Source organism: Bidens hawaiensis, unplaced genomic scaffold (genome assembly GCF_021521415.1).
Source record: "Bidens hawaiensis isolate Kalapana, Puna unplaced genomic scaffold, B.hawaiensis_p1.1 tig00014902_1, whole genome shotgun sequence".
Classification (NCBI taxonomy): domain Eukaryota; kingdom Viridiplantae; phylum Streptophyta; class Magnoliopsida; order Asterales; family Asteraceae; genus Bidens; species Bidens hawaiensis.
The window spans coordinates 82,162-102,589 of NW_027492320.1; the positions used below are offsets into that span (position 1 = coordinate 82,162).

At 35.7% G+C, this 20,428-nt stretch overlaps 1 protein-coding gene and 1 pseudogene across 2 annotated transcripts; both read right to left on the reverse strand.

The window, feature by feature from the left end:
* Positions 1-382: 382 nt before the first annotated feature.
* Positions 383-4,725, reverse strand: LOC143548058 (putative disease resistance RPP13-like protein 1). Its single transcript, XM_077039327.1, has one exon. It carries the CDS (start codon positions 4,467-4,469, stop codon positions 510-512), a length of 3,960 nt encoding a protein of 1,319 aa, XP_076895442.1. The 5' UTR covers positions 4,470-4,725; the 3' UTR covers positions 383-509.
* A 2,605-nt stretch (positions 4,726-7,330) lies between these two features.
* On the reverse strand, positions 7,331-11,536 carry LOC143548059 (putative disease resistance RPP13-like protein 1; annotated as a pseudogene). Its single transcript, XR_013137879.1, has 2 exons — positions 7,982-11,536; positions 7,331-7,844 (listed from the first exon to the last, which is right to left on the reverse strand). The product of XR_013137879.1 is annotated as a putative disease resistance RPP13-like protein 1 (transcript).
* Positions 11,537-20,428: the final 8,892 nt, after the last annotated feature.

Below are 20,428 nucleotides of genomic sequence, written 5' to 3' on the forward strand. Positions count from 1 at the left end.
CACAAATCACTAGTAGTATCCACAAAAGTCACATGAATATTTCCAATAGCAATTGAGTCTGCACAGCCATGGATATAATAATGGTCAGTGTACTCAGATCAACTTACAAAACAAAATATTAACTAGCATTGTCATTATAGGTACAACTGTAATTCAATGATTCATGTGTAAATATACATATTTTTGGAACACTGAAATTGCGAGTCACAAGATGTACATGACTAAATTGTGATTCAGTAATTCGTTCATATTAAAAAAAAGTCATTAAAATAAACTATTAAAAACTAATAAGTTAAAAACTCAATTTAACAAATAAAAGAAGAGAAAGAACTGGATGTTAAACCAAAGGTATTGACCCTACTGATTATTAAGACATAATTTGAAACCAACTACAGTACCAAAGTATCTCCTTTAACTATATTTTTGTTAAATATATTCCATCAAAAGAGTTTGTTCAAAAATCCAAACAATTCAGTTAATTAATTCTAAAACATTAAAGAGACAGACCTTCATATAACTCCATGATTGAGGTGCTTTCCTATGTCGATACAAGGGATATGGGAAATGAGGGGCCGGTAACAACCTGTTTTACTGCATCTTTCTTTTAGATTTGGGCAATTACCCCAGATAATTAAACTCAAAAGTGAAGGCAACAACACTTCTGGTAGATCCATCATGTTTGGGCAATGCCAGATACATAAATGTTGGAGGGATGTGAGGTGCTCTGGATGCGACAACTTCTTCAGATTGGGGCACTTGTGAAAAATGAGATGTTGGAGGTGTTGGAGTCCCATTGAAAATGATTCCAGTTTCTCAAATTCATTTATTTCTAAGAAAGTAAGAGATGAAGGAAGAAGATGAGAAAACTGACTACAACTACTTGCTCCATTGTCACCATATAAATCTAGATGGACAAGTGAGGTTGGAAAATTCTGTAGACCCCATTCTGAGATGGGCTTCTTTAACTTTCCTATTTTTAAGTAACCCAATTTGGGAGGCCAAAACCCACGCGGAAAAGAAGCATCGATGCTTGGACAGTTTATTATTGATAGATCCTTTAATGAGTTCAAACTGGGCAACTCATTATCAGGAAATGACTCTAGACTTTCACAGTCTAATATGATCAGTGTCGTGAGGTGAACCAAGTAATTCAGTTCAGTTATTGATTTCAGATTTGCCCAACCAGTTATCTTAACTTGTTCAAGCGCTGGCATAATGCTTCTATTGTTGTTGATCTTTTGCCCTCCCCATTCCCTCTCCAATAGTTTCTCACACTTTATAATGTCAAGTGACTTGAGTTTTTGCCCTCCGGTTGGTAAAGAGATAGCTGTAGTTGAACTACAAGACCTTACGCTCAATGTCTCAATGCTATTTGGAGAAGTGCAACGCTCCATATTCTTGCATTTATATACTTCCAACATCCTAAGAGATGTCAGGAGATTGTTCCTACGATCACCTTCCTCCTCTTTCTCTCCTAAACTTACCAAATTATCACAACCAACCACTTCCAATTTTCTTAACTTCACAAGAATCTTACTCGCAAATGCTTCTGACTCCCATAAGTATCTTAATTCATTACAATACTTGATGCTTAATTCTTCAATTGCACCAAGATACTCTATAACACATCTCCACGCCACATCATTAAGCCCTGAAATACCATGAACATCTAACTTGGTGACTACTGAAGCTACTTGAACCAACCTTCTCAGCACACCATTATGACATGTAACTATTTTTAGAACATTCAATGAAGGAAGTGCTCCAATTAAGACTTTAACCAGATTAGGACAATAATGTATGTCAAGAACATTCAATGAAGGCATTGCTTCAAGTGTGACTTCAATTAAGTTAGGGCAATCTCTTATAAGAAGCTGTTTAAGGCATGGAAACATAACGCCACCATTCATTGACCATTTCTTCCACCCATGCATACTTCTAAAAGTTATAATTTCAAGGGAAGGAAATACACAACCAGTCCCAAATAACTCCAAACCCACAACTTCCACCCCGTGCAAGCCTTTAATAAACAACTCCTTGAGTGACGGTAGCTGCCCAAGTGGCGGTATGGTTGTACATCTTTTACAATCACTTATTGAAACATGCTTCAAGTGAAGAAATGAGGGATCCCCAACCCAATTTGGAAACTCTAATCCCCCATATGACCTAATTTTGAGTTGTGTTAATTTATCATTACAAGGTTTCAACTCATTTAGGACCTCCTTTTCTAGAACTTCATCTTTTGAATCACATGGCTCATTACTCCATACAAGCTCTAACTCGGTAAGCCTCTTTTGTGAGAAGTTGACCTCGCGTGCATGGATTGCGTTTTGAACTTTGTCCAAACCTACAATGGTCATTTTCCCACATAGATTTTTGAATTCTTTTAATTTGGCTATTTCAAATCCACTTTCACCTTCGGTAACAATTTTCGAGAGAGTTTGTAGGCCTCTCAACTCACTGATCCCTAACGGCATCCGATCCAAAAGCGGAGTATCCCTAATGTCAAGATGTCGCAAGTTTTTAAGCGTGAAGAAGTTATTCGGCAACTCAACTAAACTCCTACAACCATATAAAATCAACATCTCTAAATTGTAGAGATTGCAAACATTTTTGGGTAGATGTGTGATTTCCGTTCGAGATAGATTAAGATATCTCAAGTGTCTTAATGTACCAATGGACTCCGGTACCTCATTTATACAAAACCCACTTAAACAGAGAACCCTTAACAATGTTAATTCACTAAGCAAGCCAACGAGAATCTTATTCGATAAGTGGAAAAATGATCGACTTTCTGCTTCCCCAACACATGTTGTCAAGAATGTCCTCAAACTTTTGGCTCGTGTGAATCCCTTGAACTTCTCGTAAGCTACATATTTCTCACGAACAAAAGACATATGACGATACTTCTCCATCATTTCCTTTGTAGTACTCTTCTTTGTGTCAACGTCTAACCTTATAAAAAACTCACTTGCAACAGACGTGGCCAAGTCATTCATCAGATCATGCATCACAAAAAATGATTCATTATTAGGCGCACGCTGGAAAAACGACCTTGAGAACAACTCATCAAAGTATTCATGACCCAAGTGTTCTTCTGTTGTATCGGTTGGAGTTGATTGGTGCAGAAACCCTTCTGCCATCCATAACAAAACTAGTTCCTCTTTGTCAAACAGGAAGTCCTTGGGGAACAGGGAGCAATATGCAAACAATTGCTTTAAACGTGCGGAAAGGTCATGGTAGCTTAGTCTAAGGGCCGGGACAATTACATCATCTTTTGATCTCCATATCTCACTTTCTAAGACTTTCCTCCAAGAATCTTCATTGTGTTTTGTCCTTAGAGATCTCCCAATCGATATTAATGCCAAAGGCAAACCATCACATTTATTTACAATAGCTTTGCCATGTGGTTTGAGTGACAAATGCGAATCAAAATTATTTACTCCTAGTGCATGTAGAGCAAATAACGAGAGAGCATCGTCATGTGATAGGCTCTGCAGCTTGGTTAGATGATCGTAACCCAACTGCTTGAGTAGTTGTTCCTTTCGTGTTGTCACGATAATTTTACTTCCAGGAGCACATACATGAAAAGGGCCAATGAGAGTCTCCCAATCCTCGTAACTATCACTCCATATATCATCTAATACCATTATAAGTCTTTTATCCCGTAGGTGATTTATAAGATCTAGTTGAAGCAGATTTAAATCTGCAAATTCCTTGTGTACCTCTGTCACAGATTGATAGATAACTTGGCTTATACCAAAGCTATCAAACTCATCCGAGACACAAACCCATGCCCTGAGTTGGAAGTGATCCTGAACTTGCTTATCGTGATACAAATGTCTAGCTAGATGAGTTTTACCAACTCCACCCATACCAACTATAGGAACAATACTAAAGTTTTGATCACATGGTTCACCCCCCAATAAATTGTGGACCAACGCCTCTTTCTCAGCTTGTCGCCCAACAATAGAGGCGTGAACAACGGAGGTCTGTAATCTTCTATTATTATTTCTTGGCATAGTTTCCACTTTCACACTCAAACCAAGAGTAGCTTTATCCTCTATAAGATCTTTTAATTTGGCGGTAATATTATCTAACTTGTCATGTGTCCTAGTACTCATTGAGAAATTTGTGCAACAAATTGGAATTAGCTTTCTTACCTTGCTGGTGATGGCTTGTGAGTCATGGGTGATCTCACGGTGCATAGCTTCGATTGCCAAATCATAGAGCACGTCATCTATGTCATAAGCCAGGTGTTGGAGATCATTGAGCCATCGTTTCACAGACTGATTGGCTATCTCCTTCTGAGAAGCATCAGTAAGCACATCTTGGATCTGGTTTAACGATCTCTGCCATTTCTTGATTTCAGCATCAATACCCTTGTACCGAGCAATGTTTCTCACAGTAGCAGAGGCCAGCTTCTCAAAGAGCACACCCAGGAAAGCAGAAAGCAAGAGTTCAGCCATTGGTTATGATTTGTGGTGGTGAGATTGTAGATTAAATGGATGATGTTGTGCAAGCAAGTTTCAATTATTGTTTTGCAATTTGTACAGTTAGATCTGGCCTAGTTCCACTAAATATGTTAACCCCAGAAGTCAAAACCAAGTTGACTTTGCCTCGTTTAAGTTTATATCCATTTATTTAATTTTAGTTGTTTAGCTTATTCACTTTTGGCCCAAAAGGCAAGAAAATTGAACTTGTGGGTTAAGGAATCAACAGTAGTTCGGCCTAATGAGTCAGGTATTTGTGTAGGCAAGATAAGATCTTGGTGGCCGTCGAGACTCGTCTGAGGGAACCTCTAGACTCAAATTTTCCAAAGTGAATGGTCCAGTCCTTAATTATTAACTTCACCCAATTACCTTTTAAGTTTAAGTTTATTTATTAATTTATATTTTCTCAAAAATAATTAAACTGCTTATTACGATGACAATGATATATTCGCTCTAAAAGTTACCCAGCTAATTCTTCATTATTTATTTTTTAATGTTTAGTTTGACTTTTGGGAATGGATGTGCACTTTTTTCTTCAAATGGGGCCACCTCTATGAACAACAGACAACAAAAGATTTCAAAGTTCACTTTTATTCCTTCAACGTTTAAAATTGTTGAATAGTCATCAAAAGCATTCTAAAATACTTTTAGTTAATTAATAATTCTTTATACATTAACTACCACAACAGAAATTTCTTGAATATTTTAATTAGTTAATATTTCAATTTGCGTTAACTGCATAACAGAAGTGTTTCTTGCTTAGGCCTCCAACTTTGTGGGATCAAAACAAGTCGTTTAAAAAAATAATAATAATACTTTGGTCAACGTCAAAACATGTTCCAACCAAAATAGATTCTGGTTGAAATTGTTGATAACTTCGTATTTCCATTACAAATTTACAAGATGGTATTTGCAACATAGGATGGTACTTGATAAGAATCTCTATTTTTACATAGGATGATATTTGATAAGACACAAATGTCATCTTCAATTTTTAACCATCTTCGTGGTATTGTCATCCGTTGAATGGTTTTCCATGATATCACTATGAGCAAGTTATCTCCTTGTTCGACCACTTTTGACACCATGTTTACTGGTCTGCAAGAACAGGTATACCAGTAGTGTCATAAAAAGTTATTCCGCTATTTTAAGCAAAACAGGTTAATTTCTCAATTAATCACATACAACATATTTTCAGTGGCGGGTTTGCAAATCAGGCTTGTTAGGGGCTGCAAGACGGTCTTGAAGTTGCTTAAAGAATCAAATCTTGAACCTTACGCTAGTACTTATACTTCCGTTATAGTTGGGCAAAATAATGCTGACTATGCATACATCACCTCATCTTTTATAATATGCATGTTATAATAAAATTTTTTGCTCATGTACTTCAGCTCATAACTCACAAATATGAATATCAATGCTGCCGAATTCAAATAGTTGACTACCAATACAATGTTTCATGAACTGTTGACCTTTTGTGATGGTTCTCCTCAGCACCCTATCAACTGAACGTTAACTTTTCTTATACATCAGGTAGTTGACTGTTACACAAATCAACACAAATGCTTATCCATTTTGACCTCTGGGCAGAAAACTCCTCATCAGTTCATTGACAGTTATAAGAACTCCCTGTCGTATATAGGTTGACCAGATGGTTGACTTTACTGCATGGAGCCTTTGACTTTTGCGCTTAGATCAGAAGTCAAATTGTTGACTTCCGTTAGCATCACCTGTCATTAACCACCACCGTTAATATATCCATTCAAAAGAAACACAACGATAAATATAAAGACATAATGACGAACAAAAGACACAATGACAAAAGGTACAACGATAAGTAGATAAACCAAGCAACTAGAAAACGTATTTTTTTTTATATAGCGACAAATGTACTCATATTAAAGATAAAAAATATTCGTTTTTATGGTGACCTTTTTATAAGAAAAATTGTGATCATGTGGAAAAGGGACATTATAGAAAGATTAAGGAATTGACATGTGTGTGGAGAAAAAGATATAAGTTATTTACCTTATGTCATTCCCTCTTTGGTCCCAATTGACACATGACAAATAATCAATTATGGTTTCTCACATTTCTTATTTTTCCTACACTTTTGATTATAACTTGATTCATTTGAGCCAAAAGCTTTTTCTTTCACATATTAATACTTTAAATTACATTTTTATAACAAAAAAATACCAATTCTACTTAAAATAATTACATTTTAATTAAATAATCTTATGTCAATTGCCTTTTTAGTTTTAAATTTTAGCATAAGATACCCAAACAATTTAATTGATAGCGTAAATTACATATTAAAAAGGTAAAATAAACGGGTCAACCCGTGAAGCATCTGAACCCGTTAATAAGAAAGCCAAATCCGTGAATTTCATGTTAGATTCGTGTAATGTTAGCAACTAACACCCAAACAAAAAATGCTTTGAGGTGAACATTTCCGTATAAAATCAATTCCATACCTCTTTTTGTTTGTTCTTTGTTAAGACCCGTGTTGATTGTTCCATTTCAACAACCATTTTATCTTAAAAAAAGCACAATCAATAGTGAATTGTAAATATTAATTATTTTGAAACTCATAAAAACATAATATTCAAGTAAATTGTAACCGTATTTATATACTTTTTTTTTGGAGTTTTTCATATGTGAACAGAATGTTACCTTCATCAGGTCTCCTTCCTCTTGTGTGATCCATAATCCATCATATCAAAATATTGATTCTTTCAAATTTTCTACTTGTTTTCCAAAACACTCTTGCTTGAGTACGTTGTCGGGTTCCTTCAAAAAGCTGTTAAAAGAGCGGTTAACACCGCAAAAAATAAAAAGTTCCTTTAATATATAAAATAAATAAATAAATAATTTCTTTTGATATGATTTTGCTATATAGAATGAAAAATTCCTTATATATGGTTTTGCTAAATAGTATTATTTTATTTGGCATTGTCACATCTGTAAAAACAGAATACATAAATTAAATACTACAAAGTACAAACAATCTCAGTTCACCATTTTTCTCATCATATTCACAAAAAGCAAATTAGTAAAGCAAGGACATGCTAACAACCAGATATTGAGTCATACTTACAATTTTTTTTCTTTGAAAAAAGAAAATTAAATCAGTTATTTTAATGTATATAGTTTAAGCAGGGGGGGGGAGAGAGACCTTCATATTGACTTCATGATTAAGGGTATATGTGGATACTAGGGATATGGGAGATGAGGGACCAGTAACGGCCTCCTTTATTGCATCTTTCTTTCAGATTTGGGCAATTGGTGATTTCAAGACACAAGAGTGAAGGCAACAACATTTCTGGTAGAAGCATCATGTTTGGGCAACTGTAAAAATAGAGACGTTGGAGGGCAGTGAGGTGTTGGAGTCCTATTGAAACTGATTCCAGCTTCTTGAATTTAATTATGTAAAGGGAAGTAAGAGATGAAGGAAGAAGATGAGAAATTTGACTACAATTACTCACTCCATCTTCACCGTATAAGGATAGTTGGACAAGCGAGGTTGGAAAATTCTGTGGACTCCACTCTGAAATGGGCTTCTTCAACTTCCCGATTTGTAAGGAATGCAATCTGGGAGGCCAAACCCCACTAGGAAAACAAGCATCCATACTTGGACAGTTTATTATTCCAAGACTCTTTAATGAATTTAATCTGGCTAACTCATTGTGAGGAAATGATTCCAAGCTTTCACAATTTTCTATTCTCAATCTGATGAGGTGAACCGAATAATTGAGTTCAATGACTGATTTCAGGTTTGGCCAACCATTTATCCATACACTTTCAAGCATTGGCATGTTGCTTCTATTGTTGATCTTTTGTCCTCCTAACTCCTTTTCCAATAAATTAATGCAATCACTAATGACAAGTGACTTGAGCTTCTGCCCTCCTGTTGGGAAGGAGATAGTTTTAATGGAGGTACAATCAATTATAAGCAACATCTCAATACTATCTGGACAACTGCAATGCTCCATATTGTTGCAGTTAGATACACTCAATAGCCTAAGAGGTGTTAGGAGGTTGCTTCTATAAGTATCCTCTTTCTCGCCTAAACTCACCAAATTATCACAATTCAACACTTTCAAGTTCTTTAGATTTACAAGAACGTTACTTGCTTGTGCCTCTGATTCCCACAAATATTTTAATTCACTGCACATGCAGATGCTTAATTCTTCAACTGCCCCGAGATACTCTGTAACACCTCTCCATACCACATCATTAAGCCCTGAAATAGATTTTACTTTCAATCTGGTGACTGATGAAGCTACTTGAACTAGACTTCTCAACACACCATTAACACATTCACTTATTTCTAAAACATTCAATGACGGTAGTGCCTCAAGTGAGACTTCAACCAAATTAGGACAATCTTCTATATGAAGTTGTTGCAGACATGGAAACACAACTCCACGATTAGTTGACCATTTCTCCCAGCCATGCATATTTTTAAAACTTACAACTTCAAGTGAAGGAAATGCATGAGCTGTCCCAAGCAACTCCAAACCCACATATTTCAATCCATCAAGTCCTTCGATAAACAACTCCTTAAGTGACTGTAGTTGCCCAACTGGTGGTAGAGATGTACATTTTTTACAACCACGTAGTGACACATGTTTTAATTGAACGAACGAGGGATCCCCAAACCAATTTGGAAACTCTAATCCCCCATATAACAATACTTTGAGTTGTTTTAAGTTATCATTACAAGGCTTAAGCTCATTTAGGACCTCCTTCTGTATCATCTCATCTCCAGAGCCCTCTAACACATCACTCCATATAACCTCAAACTCACTAAGCCTCTTTCGTGAAAAGTTCACCTCCCGTGCATGTATTGCATTTTTCACCTTGTCCAAACCCACAATGGAAATTTTCCCACGTAGATTCTTTAAGCCTTTAAGTTTGATTATTTCCAATCCGCTTTCACATCCGATAATGATCTTGGAGAGAGTTTGTAGGCTTTTCAACTCACTAATACCTAACGGCATCTTATTCAAAAGTGGTGTATCCCATATGTCAAAATGCCGAAGGTTTTTAAGCTTAGAGAAGTTGTTCGGCAACTTAGCTAATCTGTGACAACCATAAACGATTAATGTTTGTAAATTGTAGAGGCTGCAAACATTATTAGGTAAATGTGTTATCCCAGTTTGAGATAGATTAAGATATCTTAAGTGCCTCAAAGTACCAATAGATTCTGGTACCTCACTTATTTGGAAATCACTCAAACGTAAAACCCTTAGCAATGGTAACTTAGGAAGTAAGTCAACCAAAATCTTGTTTGATAAGTAGAAACTCTGCGAACTTCTTACATCCCCAGTAGACATTGCCAAGAATGTCCTCAAACTTTTGGCTCTTGTGAATGGTTCAAACTTCTTGTAAGTTACATACTCCTCACGAACAAATGACATATGGCGACATTTCTCCAGCATCTCCTTCCTAATAGTCTTTTCCGTCTCATTGTCTAACCTTGCAAAAAAGTCGCTAGCCATTGATGTGGCCAAGTCATTCATCAGATCATGCATCACAAAAAATGATTCATTATTAGGCGCACGCTGGAAAAACGACCTTGAGAACAACTCATCAAAGTATTCATGACCCAAGTGTTCTTCTGTTGTATCGGTTGGAGTTGATTGGTGCAGAAACCCTTCTGCCATCCATAACAAAACTAGTTCCTCTTTGTCAAACAGGAAGTCCTTGGGGAACAGGGAGCAATATGCAAACAATTGCTTTAAACGCGCGGAAAGGTCATGGTAGCTTAGTCTAAGGGCCGGGACAATTACATCATCTTTTGATCTCCATATCTCACTTTCTAAGACTTTCCTCCAAGAATCTTCATTGTGTTTTGTCCTTAGAGATCTCCCAATCGATATTAATGCCAAAGGCAAACCATCACATTTATTTACAATAGCTTTGCCATGTGATTTGAGTGACAAATGCGAATCAAAATTATTTACTCCTAGTGCATGTAGAGCAAATAACGAGAGAGCATCGTCATGTGATAGGCTCTGCAGCTTGGTTAGATGATCGTAACCCAACTGCTTGAGTAGTTGTTCCTTTCGTGTTGTCACGATAATTTTACTTCCAGGAGCACATACATGAAAAGGGCCAACGAGAGTCTCCCAATCCTCGTAACTATCACTCCATATATCATCTAATACCATTATAAGTCTTTTATCCCGTAGGTGATTTATAAGATCTAGTTGAAGCAGATTTAAATCTGCAAATTCCTTGTATACCTCTGTCACAGATTGATAGATAACTTGGCTTATACCAAAGCTATCAAACTCATCCGAGACACAAACCCATGCCCTGAGTTGGAAGTGATCCTGAACTTGCTTATCGTGATACAAATGTCTAGCTAGATGAGTTTTACCAACTCCACCCATACCAACTATAGGAACAATACTAAAGTTTTGATCACATGGTTCACCCCCCAATAAATTGTGGACCAACGCCTCTCTCTCAGCTTGTCGCCCAACAATAGACGCTGTGAACAACGGAGGTCTGTAATCTTCTATTTATATTTTCTGGCCTAGTTTCCACTTTCACACTCAAACCAAGAGTAGCTTTCTCCTCTATTAGATCTTGTAATTTGGCGGTAATATTATCTAACTTGTCATGTGTCCTAGTACTCCGTGTGAAATTTGTGCAACAACTTGGGATTAGCTTGCTTACCTTGCTGGTGATGGCTTGTGAGTCATGGGTGATCTCACGGTGCATAGCTTCGATTGCCAAATCATCGAGCACGTCATCTATGTCATAAGCCAGGTGTTGGAGATCATTGAGCCATCGTTTCACAGACTGATTGGCTATCTCCTTCTGAGAAGCATCAGTAAGCACATCTTGGATCTGGTTTAACGATCTCTGCCATTTCTTGATTTCAGCATCAATACCCTTGTACCAAGCAATGTTTCTCACAGTAGCAGAGGCCAGCTTCTCAAAGAGCACACCCAGGAAAGCAGAAAGCAAGAGTTCAGCCATTGGTTATGATTTGTGGTGGTGAGATTGTAGATTAAATGGATGATGTTGTGCAAGCAAGTTTCAATTATTGTTTTGCAATTTGTACAGTTAGATCTGGCCTAGTTCCACTAAATATGTTAACCCCAGAAGTCAAAACCAAGTTGACTTTGCCTCGTTTAAGGGTGTGTTTGTGATTCCTTATTTTCCTCTCCTTATCACTTATAATTGTTGAATAAATCATTGTTGTGTTATCAAAGTGTTTGGGAACACATAAGGCCTTTTCCATTTCTCTTTATCAACAAAGCCAAAATAATGGTTTTCAATAAGTTGGAGTTTGCTAACTTATCTACTTATAGGATTAGAATACCCATTCCACCCTTCCAAGTTTCATTCCACCCATTGCTAACTAGTAGTTTACCCGTCCGGTGAACGGGAACATCAACAAAGTAATGCGACGACTACATTCATTCACGTTGTCTCAATACTGTAAATCAATTAATGATCTAACCTAAAACTAAGCAACCGCTAAAGTTACCCTTTGTTCATAAAAATTCCAAAGAGTAGGTATTCTAGAAGAATAATCAAAAAGCAATTAAGGTTGCGTTTTTCTAACACTAAACAAATCAACATCAAAACAAATGTTAGTGAAATAATGATGAAACTTGAAGAACATTTCTATAAATTTCCCCAAAACGCATGCTTTAGATCATAAACTTCAATCGAATTCTAAATTAATGCAGCAAGAGACATGTATCCAAGAGTCTAAAATCTGATACAACACTCATATTATAGTTTTCATGTCCCTGGTATCAAATATTTGCAACAATACACCATTACCACTTCGATTCTTCTATGATTTTGAGATCCCAATATAGATGGTCTTCAGTAAACTCTCTCTAATAAAGGCATATTAAACCAAACACCTAAGAATAATCTACCCCTCCAGTCTGGGTTTTCCAAATTATTTAAATTGAATGTTAAGCAAAATATTCAAACAAAAGAGTAATGAAAATGTTCAAAACTGAAAAGAACTAAGTAATTATTACAAAAAGATAAGGTTACAAAATAGAGTCCTAAAGTCCAAAGAACCTAAAGAGAATTGAAGGAGTGGAGGAACCATGTCTTTAAACAATGATGCAATCTGTTGTAAAAATACGATGTTTCACTTCGTTGACATATATTATCTGCGCAAAACTGGTTTGCGCACAAGATGCACAGAAATTTCATTTAAATCGATAAAAAACCAAATTTTAGAAATTAATTTTGAATGATTTGTAAATTTATATGAGTCAACGTGCCCAAATCTCAAGTAGAACTAAACAATCGGGTCATTTACACATGAAGTACTCGTATTGGCCCGTAAAGCCTAGCCTTTAAATGGTTATAATTCAACTATCCACAGGCCTTACTGAAAAAACACACAAAATGTTTAGCACTGTGAAAATAGTCTTCAAACTCTTAACTGCAACATGCCATAAAAGTATAAAACCCCTTTGTCTTTGCAAAAGACGTTGACCACATGGTAAGATTTGACCAAGACACTCTTTTCACCTGTGCAGAGGTTACATGGTGCATGAACCAATCTACTCGAACTCGAATATTTAAGACAAACCCGAACTCGAACACAACCCGAACACAAAATTGGCGCCAGGCACGCAAACTCGAACACGACATGCATACTCGTAGGTTGACTCGAAAAACGGCCCTTTTGACCTATATTTTTAGATTTATTTTTTATTAATTTCGCATATTAATACTTCAATGTTACACTTTTGAAACAAAAAAATATAAATTTATATAAAACATATTACGTTTTAATTATAAAATCCTATGTCAATTTCCTTTTTATTTTTAAATTTTGGCATAAGATAGTCAGCTAATTTAATTAGTTGCATAAAACACATTTTCTTAAAAAATAAAAATTTAATGGGTAAAACGGGTCAACCTGCAAACTGCTTAATTGGCAGAAACGGACACTACCTGTGCTAGTTAAACATGTTAGCAGGTTCAACCCAAAGCCGTTTATACAAAACCCAAACTTGCAAATTTCGTGTTATTTCGTGTCGTGTCAGATATTCACACCCCTATCTAATTACATTGTAACTTATGTTAGGTTTGAGAATGACATATTCTGTTACAAATGATTTATAACTGAGAAACATGGCAAACCTCAGTTCTTAGTTTCTAATTGATCGGTCCATTATCATGTTCTTTGGGTACCATTAGAATATTACTTAATGAATCGAGAAGATCGAACCAATTAAGTTCACCGGTTGTATTGTTTACCGATATGCGAAAATAATATAAAATAAATCTAAAAATTCTGGTCAAACGGGCCGTTTTTCGAGTCAACCTACGAGTATGCATGTCGTGTTCGAGTTTGTGTGTCTGGCGCGGATTTTGGGTTTGGGTTGTGTTCAGGTTCGTCTCAAATTTTCAAGTTCGAGTGGATTGGTTCATGCACCATGTATCACAGTAGTGATTTTCTAATCTTATTTATAAAACTATATCAGCATGAAAAGATAATTCAGAACTCACGAGTTGGTTCCAAATTGATCAAGAGCACCATTAGATGGGATTGCCCGACCAGAATATTGTGGAAATGCTGCTTCACAAACACAAAGAACGAAAGCAAATAAAAGGTTCAATAACAAAATATAAAATGTTCAAACAGGAAGCCTTACAAAATTGAGAGGTTCTTTAAATTTCTAAGTGATCATGTGGGTAGTCTCCACTAAGAGAGTTACAATTAACATACCTGCAACATATAGAAACAAAATCTCAGTTACTTCAAGATACAAAGATCAATTACATAAGATATTCACATAACAGCTTAGATTGTTTGAAGCTTTGAAAGACTTCCTGTTTCAGTGGGAATAAATCCACTTAAAATAATTATCCTACAAAAATCTTTCAAAGCCACCAGATTAACCTTCTTTGGCTCCCAATTGTTCCACTTAAACAAAAAGTCGGGCACACGAGTGCATAAGTTGAAATGACAAAATATCATCACCCTAATTCTGCATTGTGTGCTCTAATTTCTGCATTCACAAATATGACATGATGAACTACATGTATATATATATTTTTTTACAAAATGAATTTTTTGCTTACTAAATTTATTTACTCAAGATCAAAACTCATACACATCATTTGTTCCTATGTTCAAAGCAATACTATCTTGCATTTTTTTTTCTTCTCAACTGAAATGGTACACTGGAGACCGTATATTTAACCAATAAAAGTTTCACTTTTTTTGGTTAACCGAAGATAATTATATGAAAATATTATTAACTGGGAGTCTTCTGGAATATTAACACAGAATAATGATCCTTTGTTATCAAATAAGACCAATTACAGGGAGACATGTATATAGGAATAGATATTACTCTTAGATATCTGGTCTTCTGGAACGATTACTTAAAAAAAAAATACTTTTTTCATGGTTCTTTTGATAAAAGTAACACATTTCAATATAATCATTGTAATTTAAATAACTAATTTACTACAATGGAAAAGGTGGATACAAATGCAAATCCATAATATTCTCCTCTTACAATTTTATCATGGCAAATGACACCGGAGCTCACAGCTCAGTCCATTGCTTAAACTGAAATGCTCACAGCCCATCATCTTCCCCACATATTACACAAACTGTGCATACATCATTTAGTGCTTGATCTAACCTAAAAGCTAATTTTCAATCATAATTAAAGGTGTAAGTGTTGACTAAACTTAACAGGTCAACTCATCTTCCCTCAAAAAAGAAGTAAACTCAAATTGTAGATCACAATCTGCACAAACAAAAGCTTATTGAAAAAAAAAGAATGCTCTTTTTTGTCAATAATTTACCTGTGCATATTTCATTATAGAATGAGAGAGATGTTTTAGTAATGAACTCATTGCAACTTAAATTAGCGGGTAATTTTTAATTGATGTCAACCTAAGAAGGTCAAAACCTCATTTCTCGCCAAAATAACCCTAACGCCGTTCTTTCAATCTTCAATTCGCCTTGTCATCGGCACTCTGAACCTCTTAATTGCTCCATCACCGCCATGGATTCCAGTATCAACACCGCCGGTGATTTGCAATAATCTTATGGTAAATGCTTTCAGGCGATTGAGTCAATTGGGAGACAGCGCAATATATGAAGCATTTTTGTTAACTGCTCCGATGAAGGAGGAAGACGTGGGGATACAGAACGTAGTGTGAGGGGAGATTGTAACCGCCGGTAACCTTCATGAAAACTGTCAATTATGTGACCATGTACGGCCAAGATTTAATGATGTATTTTCTATGGCTAGGATTTAATTTCAACTGTCAATTATGTGACCATATTTTTTTGAACGGTTCTCTGTCATATAATATATAATTATGTCCTTTTTGGTCATTTAAATCAATAAGTTAAACCAAACATTTTTAAAAAAAATAACTTATTGTCTTATGTTAATCCAAATACCTTTTGAGAAACTCCTTATCATAAAGCCATAAGACCTTTTCAACTTATCATTAAAAGGTCTTTTTACCTTAAATAAGAAATCCGAAACAGCCCCTAAGTTTATATCCATTTATTTAATTTTAGTTGTTTAGTTTATTCACTTTTGGCCCAAAACGCAAGAAAATCGAACTTGTGGGCTAAGGAATCAACAGTAGTTCGGCCTAATGAGTCTGAGGTATTCGTGTAGGCAAGATAAGATCTTGGTGGCCTGTCGAGACTCGTGTGAATGGTCCAGTCCTTAATTATTAGCTTTACCAAATTTATAAATATACAATTTCAACTGGATTTGGCATTAGTAAGTTGTACATACTGCTGTCATAGTTGTACTATATCCTCCTTAGTTAGAGGGACATCGAAGGTTGTACAATCTGAAGCATAAGGTGTTCCAACTTTTAATTGGACCTTCAAACCCACAAAGCTTCAAAAGAGCTGCCACGTTTTGGCTACTCTCTTTCATCAAAACCAAACGCCGGTCCCACAAGTGAAATCTGTTACGCCCATTAGAACAGGCGGTGGTGTGGTGTTACGGTTGTTGCCGGGTTCCATTTGGGAACCCTAGGCGACGGCGCACAACGATGATCGTTGTTTGACCGATGGCTGTTTGCTCCCTCCGGATGGCATGGTCATGGACTATGCAACTGTGATTTTGCAGCCATTTTCATTACCCGGTTTCATATATGAGCCTCTGCAATTGGCTTTTGTGTTATACTTTGTGCATGCACATATGTTGCTGCTTATGAATTGATGCATTTCCCTAATTAGGCTTTCGGTTTAAATGTTGGTGATGCCGGAGATGGTGGCCGTTGTCTGTTGTGGGAAATTGTTATCATTGGCAGGTTCCGATTCGGAACTGTAGGCGGCCATGAAGTGCATGCTCTAATGAATATAAATAAATCCTATCTTTTTTGGGTGTTAAGGCTATGATAACGAGCCTTGGTTCATCCGAGCCACAATTTTATTTGCTATGTATTGGCTTTCTCACTATATTTTAGCTTTTATCTCAATGATGGTGCACGTGGGTCATCTGAGAGGTGCTCGGATCTTCACTCAGATGTCGGTGTTGGTAATGAATGCAAATGCTATCTATTTTGGGTGACAAGGCTATGATGACGAACACCGGTTCATCTGAGCCACTTTTTTATTCGCTTTGATCATTTTTTAGGTTGTCTTATTTGCTATGTTAATCGATGGCCGATTTCATGGTAAAGTATATATGATGCCAAAACGTTCACAGACAGATTGTATTGTTACAAAAGCGTTAAGTTGACAGGTTCATTTTAAGGTGCCGTTGTGTTATTGGATGTTTTCATTTTCAATGTTGCGTGCCAGTTAATTATTCTTTTGTCATTCGCTAATTTTACATGGCAAATGACTAATTGTTGGATCAAAAGACATGTCGGTATAACCACCAGCTAAATGGGGGTAAATGTTACAGTTGTGATTATTTCGCGATCTTGATAGTCGATGATGTTGGTTGAGCCTTTATGGGTTCGTGTTTTTGATGTCATCAATGTGTAATTGGGTTAAACGAGTGAACCAATTGGCTTAAGTGAGCTAATCTGTTGGGTTCAACAGAATATTGCGCTCTTTTAACTGTAGGCGATGAAACATGGATATGATCTATGAAAGCTTGAATCAGGAAGTACATAATGGCTACTGATGGGGCGAATTACTAAGATCAATAAGAAGATTGATTCTGGTATGGATCTGACTATGTATGTATTACAATTTTTTTATGAGATTAATTCTTGGCCTTCATTAGTTACAAATAATTGTTTAGAAAGATGGATTAGTGGGTTTAGATTGACCCATTCTTATAACCAGAGCATAGATTATAATTAAAAGTTAGAACAATTAGTTGTGCATGACTTTTCAATAAATATAGTAATTTGATAATTTTTTATTGGCAAGGAAAATGACTATTTATGTTCCTTTGGGTTTTTACAGAATACTTGGTAAGGTGAAGTCTGCTACTCTTGCTTATCACTGAATTAGTTGATGACTTGATGTATTTGATTTATGGTATGTTTATTAATGAAAGTCCCTCACTTTTGGTAGTATATAGCCATTGTTTTGTTTATTTTTGTTTGGTTAACGATGTATTAACTATATTGGATTGTTTGGGCTTTTAAGTATACTTTGTATCAACTATATGCGATTGTTTGGGCTTCTAAGCATAATTGGTTACATACTTCATTTTATGGTTCGGGGTTGAATTCATTGACGTCATGGAGATGCGTAATCAAAGCAAATGCGTGATAAGATTGTGTTTTCGGTTTCACAGCCCCGTTGCGGCGGGTCTAAATACTAGTTACCTTTTAAGTTTAAGTTTATTTATTAATTTATATTTTCTCAAAAATAATTAAACTGCTTATTACGGTGACAATGGTGACAATGATATATTCGCTCTAGAAGTTACCCAGCTAATTCTTAATTTTTCATTTTTTAATGTTTAGTTTGACTTTTGGGAATGGATATGCACTTTTTTCTTCATATGGGGCCCCTCTATGAAAACATGACAACAAAAGATTTCGATTTTCACTTTTATCACTTGAACTTTGATTTTCACTTTTATCACTTGAACTTTTAAAATTGTTGAATAGTCATCGAAACCATTCTAAAATATTTTTTAGTTAATTATAATTCTTCACATTAACTATCATAACAGAAATTTCTTGAATATTTTAGTATTTCAATATTCGTTAACTTTATAACAGTAGCGTTTCTTAACTAGTCCAATTTCTAGTTAACAACTAGATAGAATAGTCGGAATAATTCGCCTGGCAAAAAACGAGTGGGTCAGGTAATGGGTCGATCCAACTTTGTGGGATCAATACAAGAAGTTTTTTATTTTTAAATAATAATAAAAAAGTATTTGTTTGGCCCATGTCATAAATGTTCCAACCGAAATAGGTTATGGCTGTAATTGTTGATAACTTCTTATTTCCATTACAATTTACAAGATGGTATTTGTAACATAGGATGATATTTGATAACACAAAAATGTCACCTTCAATTTTTAACCATCTTCAGTGTAATGTCATCCGCTGAATAGTTTTCCATGATATCACTACGAGCAAGTTATCTCCTTGTTCGACCACTTTCGACACTATGTTTGATGGTCTGCTAGGACGGTATATCACTAGTGCCTTAATTAAAAAGCTATTCCGGTATTAATTTTAAGCAAAACAGGTTAGTTTCTCAATTGTTCACATACAACATATTTTCGTTGATGGCCTTTGTAAATCAGGCTTGTTAGGGGCTGCAAGACTGTCTTGAAGGAGCTTAAAGAATCAAATCTTGAACCTAACGCTAGTACTTATACTTTCGTTATGAAATATTGTTTTCGTCTGTTAGATCAGGCAATCCCAACTTTATAGTTAGGCCAAAATAATATTGACTATCCATACATCACCTCATGTTTTATAATATGTGTGTAATAATTAATAAACATTTCTGCACATGTACTTCAGCTCACAAGTCACAAATATGAATATCAGTGCCGGCGAATTCAAATAGGTGACTACCAATACAAGGCTTCATCATTATATTGAACTGTTGACCTTTTGTGATGGTTCTCCTCAACACCCTATCAACTGAACGTTGACTTTTCTTATACATCAGGCAGTTGACTGTTACACAAATCAACACAAATGCTGATCCATTTTGACCTTTAATTTGGCAGAAAACTCCTCATCAGTCCATTGATTTCATAACTTAATAATAAGAACTCCCTGTCGTATTAGGTTGACCAGATGGTTGACTTTACTTCATAGAGCCTTTGACTTTTGCGCTTAGATCAGAAGTCAAATTGTTGACTTCCGTTAACATCACCTGTCATTAACCACCACCATTAATATATCCATTCAACGAGCCAAGGAATTAATCTGCAATGGTGTAGAGGCTTCATAGCAGTTAATCTGATATCAACTGATTGTTGACCATATTTAATAGGCATCTGTTTACTATTTCAGCAAACTGACATATGTTTAGCAATTTCTCTTCTTACGGTCCAAGCTAAGGATAGCTCACCGGGCCGTAGCTTCTGGGGAATATTAGACACAGTTTATTATTATGTTATGTTATGTTATGTTATGCTATGTTAGAGGGATTACAGTGTAACGCTGTCTCTTATATATACCCTTGTACATGTCTATTCTAATTACAATATACAATTCTAATGTACCAAGTTTGACTTGCTCCGGCCATGCCGTGAAGTCTAGCAAATCTCTAGCAGAAAGTGTGAAATTCTTCCAATCACAATTGAGTCTGCAGCATCAAATGAGCCATAGATATAATCATTGTCAGTTTCTTCATACATCAACTTGTCAATGAAAAAAAAGAGCTAAAGAATATCATACTAAAATTAAAGTATCATCGTCTTCTACAAATCAACAAAATTCTATCTGGCATTGTCATTAATGGAGAATATAACTTCACAATAATTCTCTTGTTTGTT